At 44.1% G+C, this 8,988-nt stretch overlaps 1 protein-coding gene across 1 annotated transcript; it reads left to right on the forward strand.

Moving 5' to 3' along the window:
- Positions 1–1,075: 1,075 nt before the first annotated feature.
- On the forward strand, positions 1,076–4,595 carry pex12 (peroxisomal biogenesis factor 12). The gene is made up of 4 exons (XM_029438743.1): positions 1,076–1,279; positions 1,949–2,076; positions 2,776–3,311; positions 3,639–4,595. The coding sequence occupies exons 2-4, from the start codon at positions 1,954–1,956 to the stop codon at positions 4,066–4,068; spliced, it is 1,089 nt and encodes a 362-aa protein (XP_029294603.1). The 5' UTR covers positions 1,076–1,279; positions 1,949–1,953; the 3' UTR covers positions 4,069–4,595.
- The last annotated feature ends 4,393 nt before the right edge of the window (positions 4,596–8,988 follow it).

Raw genomic sequence — 8,988 nt, forward strand, 5'->3', positions numbered from 1 at the left:
GTCTTGTTACTTCACTGGATGACAGTACAGGAAGATGATGGACAGAGAGAGAAACAAAGACAGAGTGATGATGCTGATGGAGTGCATTCAGCTGTGTCAGTAATCCTCTAATTCCTGTCCAATCACAAAATGTTTGGCTCTGGCAGCTCATCTGATGTTTTCATCATGTCTCTGTCCCCCGCCCTCTCGTTCCCTGTTAATACCACCAGGCAGCCTTGGCATCCCTCCATCCGTCTGTTTCACTGACTTGTATATTATATAAAGACTATTAACGTCTTGAGAAGAGTTACATTGTTCAGAGGGTGAGACAGAGAAATAAACAAAACAGCTTTTAGTTCCAGTGTTGGAATTTATTAAGTACATTTACTCAAGTACTGTACTTAAGTACCATTTTGAGGTACTTCTACTCCACTACATCTCAGAGGGAAATATTGTAGTTTTTACTGGACTATTTGACACTTGTAGTTACTAGTTACTTTTTACATAAACAACATGATGTGTTTATATGATATAGGTATATATAAAGTGTGTATATATACATCTATAGATATATATATATATATATATATATATATATATATATATATATATATATATATATATATATATATATATATATATACCGTATATATATATATATATATATATATATATATATACCGTATATATACCGTATATATACTTTAAGTACATGTTGCTGATAATGCAACTGTACTTTAACTTAAGTAACATTTTGATCTCAGGACAAAAAATACATTTTGAGCATCAATGATCGTCTGATACATTTAGAACCAGGAGCAGCAGACACTTTCCCCTGGGGTCCCACAACTCCAAAGTCCCTGAATGCACCAGTTTACGCCATATCAACTGTTTTGTTTCTTGAAATTTGGGGAATATGCATCACTGAAGCACATTTCCTTATAACGCTCTCCAAAATCTCATATCACGTCAGTACACAATGTCTAACGTATTTAATATAACGCTAAAATCACAATATGAACCAGGCTACTTTCATTTCCACACATTGCATGATTGCATCCTGAAATTACGTGCATCTGCGTCATGACGTTACTGAAATTTATGAAAACGTCAGAGTGCGGAAGTGGTGGTTGTTGTGGGCAGTGCGCAGTGCACTGTGCATGGCGAATGGCCAATAACAGAAGAACTATGGCAAATTAGCAGTTTCTTTGTTGTTTTTAAATGACCGTGTGATGTTGACGAAGCCCGGAAACATCAGCGAACATAACTTCAAGCTAACGCTAACAGTTAGCACAGAAAGGTAAGTTACCGTTATGTCTGTCCAAGTTTGACCACATGGCTGCATATATAAGCCAAAACAACCCCGTCTGCCTTCGTTATTATATATTTGACTTAGACTAAAATCTCTTTGGAACCAGCGGTGCTCTTTTGTTCTTGGTTTTATCTGTAACGTTAACAGTTAATTGGGTTTAACGACTACTGTCTACTAACTGTTCCTTTCTAAAATTTGTAGGCCTCTATATATTTGCTTAATCTGAACCTTCAGGGGTAACGATATCTTACAGGCTTTATTTACAAGAAATTCACATTTAGAATTGCCCATAACGCTTTGATAAAGAAGGCACCTGCTTTGTTCAATGCTGACATGGAGTTGCATAAAGTTTTAGTGAACTTTACCCCTTATACATGGGTCATTGGAACCTACACTCTTCCAATAAGGATATTATAATAACTATATGATAGCTTCATAACTTTGCACAAAAATGATCAGTAGAATTCTACACAACAATTATTGAAGATTTGTAATTTTGTTACATTTTAAAGCAATTTGCTTTTTTTACATTCTACTTGTGTTTGGCTGTGATCACTGGTATATTGGACACAAAACTGTATGCCATTCATCCAGGGTCTTCCTCTATTTGTCCACTTGTGCTGCAAAGTCAAAAGTGTTTGTATTGTGTTTCTGCAGCAGCCATGGCTGAGGCCGGAGCACACCTGACCTCCACCGCTGTGAATGAGCAGCCGTCCATCTTTGAGGTGCTGGCACAGGAGTCTCTGATGGAGGCGGTCAGACCGGCACTGAGACACGCTGTCAAGGTGAGGGGGTGCCTGGGAGAAACTGCTAATCGATGTGTCTGTTTGATAGTGTTTTTTCATTGTGTCAAGCACTTTTAACTGAAGAAATGATGCTGGTTATAAATGAGAATCATCATGTTTTTTTTCCTACTTTGGAAAATTGATTTTATTAAAATTCTGTAATTTCTTCATGGAGACATACAAACAACATGATCATTATCTACTGGTAATGGGCGCAGCTCTATGCAACTTCATTAAATGCTAATTCCAAGGATACTCATTTGAACACTTCAAAAAATAGAAGTGTCTGCATATAAGTCAACAGCTGTCAGCATCTGTACTTGAATATGAACAAAGTCTTTTGTAGCCTACTCAGGATGTGGGCTCAGTCTGTTCATGATAAAATATGTTTCATCTTCGGAAATATGTCTTTCAGACTTCTGCCTCGCTAACGTTTGTGTAAAGTTTGAGCAGGTAGCACAACATGCTGCGGGAAGAAATGGAGTTGTGTTTGATCTCCCTCGTCCCTCACTTTGTGCACAGTTTGTCACATGGAGTAACAGACACTCGATGCACAGTGTTAGTTTGATGCAGTGGATCAAACACTGCAGAGTTGCTGTCAAATAGTCGTGTTGTGATGAATTGTTCAGCCCTAAATTGTGCTCTACAGATCAACTTCAACCTCAGTTCTAACTGCCCCATTGTTGGTGACCTTCTCAGGTTCTGGCAGAGTCCAACCCATCCCGTTTTGGCTTCCTGTGGCGATGCTATGATGAGCTCTACCTGCTGCTGGACCTCCTCCTCCAGAACCACTTCCTGTCTCGCTGCAGTGCCTCCTTCTCTGAGAACTTTTACGGCCTGAAGAGAGTTTCGGGAGGGCGAGGACTTCCCGTTCGCCTGGGGCTGCACAGGAAGTCGCACTGGTGCTCTCTTCTTGTTCTCTGCTTGGTACCGTACCTGCGGGCCAAGCTGGAGGCGACACTGGCGCGGCAGAGGGACGAGGAGGACTTCTCTATCCGGCTGGCACAGACCAGGAGTCAGAGGCTGTACAGGGCGGCCGTGGCAGCGTACCCGTACGTCAGCTCGGCCTGGCAGGCCTGCGTCTTCTGCCAGCAGCTGCTCTTTGTCTTTGGAGCGGCCAGGACCCATAATCCCTTGCTGTGGCTGGCCAGGGTCAGACTGGCACGACTTAATGTTCAAGATATCAGAGACATGGAGCTGAAGGGCAGCAAAACTGGCAATCCAGCTGAGGGGAGGTACATATCTGTGTGTGTTGGTGTGGGGGTGTGTGTTTGTGTGTATGTTTTCCGGTCAGGAGTCAGGAGTGTAACATTTCTGTGCACCAATCCAAATGTAGAACAATCTTTTTGTTTTGCCCTTCTTCAAGGCTCACAGGCAGCAGCTGTATTCTAATGTTATACAACCACTGACACTGTTAAACTGTTCAGTGATCAACTGCTTGAAACACTCGTAAGAAGAGTTTAGGTTAGGAACAGGCGTGATAAGTGTTCTTGCATGAGTCCTCAATGACAGACAAAGATCTTTAATCCACCACCCACAATGCATTGTTCTTGTGTTTGCAGCCTGGTGCAGAGAGTGTGGTGGTTGATGTCACAAGGTGCGCAGGGCGTGGCCGTGTCCCTCTCCACCTCGTTGTCGCTGGGCGTCTTTTTCCTACAGTTCCTAGAGTGGTGGTACTCCTCAGACAACCAGAGCACTGTGAAAAGCCTCACCTCCCTGCCTGCTCCTCCGCCTCCCCTCCACCTGCAGCAGGAGCAGAGCGGACAGGACTCTGCAGCCAATCACGGCAAAGAAACTGAGCCCGGCTCGGTCTACAGGAGCTGCCCGCTGTGCCGGAGGCTCCGCACAAACGCCACGGTGCTGTCCACCTCCGGCTTCGTCTTCTGTTACCGCTGCATCTACATGTACGTGAAATCCAACCGCCGCTGCCCGGTCACAGGCTATCCCACGGAGCCGCAACACCTCATCAAGATCTACTCACCGGAGAGCTAGACCTCATCAGTTGACCACATATACAAGTTTACTATCTGACGACAAACTCTTCCAGAAAGAAAGAAAAGAAAGGAAGGAAGTGTCCTTGATTTTTAAAAAGATCTCGTCAGTAGGTGATGAGTTGGCTAGTTTCCCTCTGCAGCGGGATGTTTAGGAGCCGTGTGTTTTAAACAAAACTGTAATCATTGGGATAAACACTTTGATGTTTATGTATGAAATAGTGTCTGATACATTATTCAGTGATACCAGCTGATTTATGTGATGCTGGAATGTTTTCTGAGCTTACGTCATATTTAATATTTATGAATTAATTCTGAAATGGTTTCCTCGGTGGTATTAAGAAGACATTTCTTTTTTTGTAACTGTACAGTCTCTGTTCATCAGCCAGTGGTGGGATGTCGGTTCCCTCTGTATTTGACGAACTGTAACCGGACGGATTAATGTTTTAAAGACTGATTCCAGTATTTGACTGAGGATATTTAACTTGGACTAATTTACTTATAAAATAAATAAATTGTTGCAACTAAGTGTGTGTGTGTGTGTGTGTGTGTGTGTGTGTGTGTGTGTGTGTGTGTGTGTGTGTGTGTGTGTGTGTGTGTGTGTGTGTGTGTGTGTGAGATTTCCCCTTTAGTGCGGGGATGTCATCGTCTGTGGCATTTGTAGCAAGTGCATGCTAGTTTTCAGGTTGTCTGTCCATCCGTCCAATTCCATGCACTCAAGGATGAACTGTATATGGGGGTCAAAGGTCAAGGTCACTGCCGTATCATCCAGGCAATATCTCAGGAAACGCATTGATGGAATTTCTTCAGACTTGGGACAACTGTCCACATAGACTCAACACTCAGGAACTAAATATGTAATTTTACAATACAAAGGATTACTTTCACAAGACCTTCCTCAATAATATCTGAGTCATCAATTACTGGCTGCACGGCTGCTCTCAGAAGGTTTTAAAAATGTTTTAAACATTTTTACCACTGCATGGTAGCACAAACAACTACTTCCAGTTGTTTCGGAGTAGTAGCATGGGTCATCAGCCCCAACACATAGTGATAGAAGATAGCGTGAAGAAGAATTATACAGAATTAACATTAACAATATGTTAACATAAGTAGGGTAGGAAGTGCAAGTGCATGCTCCTTCCCCTGTCCTGTCACAATGTAGCAATACTGTGATCGTAGTCCGTTGAGACTAAGTCACAAGGGTTCTGAGCAGCTGATCACAAGAGTATTTTTGGCCCGCGTAGTTTAACACAGTTCGTGATGAAGGATGCTGTGTTGTGGCAACAGGGACATGGGGGCATCCTTTGATTGGATTTCTCATTAGAGCAGAAGCTGCAGGACAACAACATGAGGGAGGTCTGGGATGGCATGAAAACCATCACAACTCCAGCTGTTGCAGCCAGGAGCTGCCCACCCAGCACCTCCCTACACACCCCCACCACTGCCCTCACCTCTGCAAACCCCGCCACCCAGGTTGCCTCCAGGGACTATGCAACCTCCCTCCCCCATCATCTCCAAAGATCAGGTGAGCAGAGAGCTAAAGAGACTGCGTCCCAGGAAAGCGGCTGGCCCAGACAGAGTGTGTCCAAGGATGCTAAAGACCTGTTCTGCTGAACTCGGGTAGCCCCTTCAGTGTATGTTCAACCTGAGCTTGCGGCTGGGGGGGGTCCCTGTGCTCTGGAAGACTTCACGTCTCATCCCTGTCCCCAAAAAGACTAGGGAGCCAGATGACATCCGGCCAGTTGCACTGACATCACACAGCTGTTGCTCCATCACCTTGACCCCAGGTCCACAATGCACAATATCCTCTGCAGTTCACATACCAGGCAAAGGTGGGCGTGGATGACTCCATCCTCTATCTGTTACACAGGGCTTACTCTCATCTGGACAAGGGGAGTGGCGCAGTGGGAATTATGTTCTTTGATTTTTGACAGAGATGAGGGTGACAAGACAAGAGGGGGAGTACAGGAGCCTGGTGAAGGACTTCCGAAGGATCAGGCCACACCTGCAACCAATGTCCATCGAGGGGGTCGACGTGAAGGTGGTCAGGACCTACAAATATCTGGGCCTGCAGCTGGACGACACGCTGGACTGGACTGCAAACATGAACACTCTTCACAAGAAAGGGCAGAGTCGTCTGTACTTCCTGAGAAGGCTGGGGCCCTTCAACATCTGCAAAAAAACTACTGTTGATGTTCTACCAGTCTGTGGTGGCCAGTGCTCTCTTCTGTGCTGTGGTGGGTTCGGGAGGAAGCAGCAAGAAGAAGAGGGACGCTGAGCGGCTGGACAGACTGGTGAGGAGGGCTGGCTCTGTAGTGGGCACAGAGCTGGACTCCCTGGTGACAGTAGCAGAGAGAAGGACCTTGGATAAACAACACCCACCACCTTCTGCACAGCACATTCACCAGGCAGAGGAACGTGTTCAGCGGCAGACTGCTGTCCCTGTCCTGCTCCACAGACAGGCTCAAGATCTCTTTTGTCCCCCTGGCCATAAGACTGTACAATGTGTAACGCCATATGTCTTTTAAGCCTAAATTTCGAGTTTGTAGATGTAAAAAGGCGTGGCAACACCAGCGGCAATGTCCTCTTTCGGTCTTTTCTGATGCTACAGTAGCGGAGACGAGCATTCATTTTAAAGCTTAATGAAGTTAAGCGTGTCAGTTTACATCCTGCTCCTGTTTTTTGACTTTGCAAACATGTTGAAAGATAATATCACAACGGATAAATAGGATAATGACATAAAACTGATGAGGCAAAAGACATATTGTCGCCTCAACATTGTACATGAAGGAATAATTTGACATTTTAGGTTTATTCTTTTTCTTCCTTTGAGCAGACTGATACCACTACAGCAGCTCTGCATACAGCGAGGACACGAGGAAGAAGCTAGCGTGGCTTCAGAGGAGCTGGGAGGCAGATATCGATCCCTGTGGACAGGCTCTAGGAGTATCGGGAAATGCAACAGACAGTCGGTGAATTGCTTTATTGAGTTTCCAGACAAGTTTAACAACAGGCCCACTTAAAAAAAACACAAAGAAACATAATTAGGATCAACGTTACACAACATTACAGTGAGAGTAATAAAAAAGGGCTTCTTTAAAATGTCCACAAACCCCTGAAATGAAACCGAGTGGGAAGAATCACAAGAGTCACCTTCTTCCCTTTTTAAGCTCCTGCAACACAATTCATCAACAGGAAATCAGGACGAGAAGAAAAAAACGGGCTGAAACTTCGAAAAAGGGACAAGTATCATCATCAATAATAGTCACAGTAATAGATTGCTCGAATAGCGTGTATTGCACATGTGTACACATATATGCACTTTATATACATGTGAGTCAGCAAGAACTAGACACATGTTGTATTGTCGCAACAGGAAAGAATTTGGATAAAACGACAGCACAGACAGAGAATAGTCAGGAATGTGCTTGTGATCAGTTCCAACAAAACGGCGTTTTCCAATGTTTCAGTCACGAGCCGGACGAGAGAAAGGTAACAGAGAACATCTCCCCTCAAAAAGAGACGGAGGTAAAAGAGCGGGAGAGAGAAGGGGACAGTCGCACTGACACTGAACCTCCTCTGTCCCAAAATACCCCCCCCCCCCCCTCACGCTCCCCATCATAGCAGGACACTACATTTACACCACAGTATCAAACATATCAAGAAATATACAGCATTAACTCATGTAGCAAAATAGTCTGTGTGTGTTTGTGAAAGTGTGCGTTTCTCCTTAGTGTGTGTGTGTGTGTGTGTGTGAGAGGGGGGGGGGGGGGGGTTAGCAACAGTAACGCTGTGTGGCCTCTGGACTGGGGAGGAGACTCCAAGATTCATCACCCACCATCAGACTCTGTCGGCACTATAGATATTGTATTGTTAGTTTTAAACAGCTGGTGCGGATGGTTCTTTAATAAAACTCCGGTGAGTGAAGCTTCAGTCTGTGCTCATGTGTGCCCTCTGGCAGCAATGCAAGAACAAGCAGCAACTCAACGTGGAGGATAATTCTGTTTGTTACAATCTGGGTCGGATTTTTGTAGTTTTGCCATTTCTGTAGATTACGGTAACGCTGAACTCACAAAAGTAATTGCTGATATGTAGCAATACAGCAACAAAAGGCCGGGGTATGTTGGAAATGAATTGGTTTTGATCGGCATGTTTTCAATTTTGAGAATAAAAATAAAACCTGAATGGAAACGGCAAGAAATTGGAAAATAAATATCGCAATAACGTTTTATGCTTGACTGAGGTGGAAAAGTGTATCACGACAAAGTGCTTTGGAAACAGAACGATGAAGTACATGAAGCAGGTGACTTCAACGTCCACTGGAGCTTCTGCTTCTTTATTGACGACAAATAGCGACAGACGTTTTCTATATTGTTTTTCACGTTCGAGGTTCGACCAGCGCTTATTTAATTACGCCATGCTGTTGCGCCCTCTTCTTCTGACATGATACACCTGTTCCCAGGCCGGGTAAAGAGACTGCTGTCAATAGCCAAATTCCCACCTAAATGTTTTACAAGATTCTGTAAATTCTGCAACAGAAAATGCTTATTAAAGCGCCTCTCCATCCACTACTCTTATGTGAATATTAGAAAATGGTCCCATTAACCACTGCAAAGAAAACGGGGCAACAAACGTAATCCCCAAATTAATCTGAGCGCTCGCGAGATGATAGGCAGGTAAGAAAAAATAAAAATCTTAATTTTCTCTAACTTGCTTCAGACTTGTTTCAGACCTCTAAAAAACTCTTTGGCTGAACTAATTCACATATTCAATCTACTAAAGGTCCTAAGTAGACATTGCTTCTGTTTGCGTTGACTAAAGCTCCTCTAAACCACTGAGACCGAGCACGAAGTGTCAGCTTTATCCCTCACTGTACAGGAACACTGTTGGTGCACAGCTATGGCAAGTACAGTGTGGG

This window comes from Cottoperca gobio, chromosome 8 (genome assembly GCF_900634415.1).
Source record: "Cottoperca gobio chromosome 8, fCotGob3.1, whole genome shotgun sequence".
NCBI classification, from domain to species: Eukaryota; Metazoa; Chordata; class Actinopteri; order Perciformes; family Bovichtidae; genus Cottoperca; species Cottoperca gobio.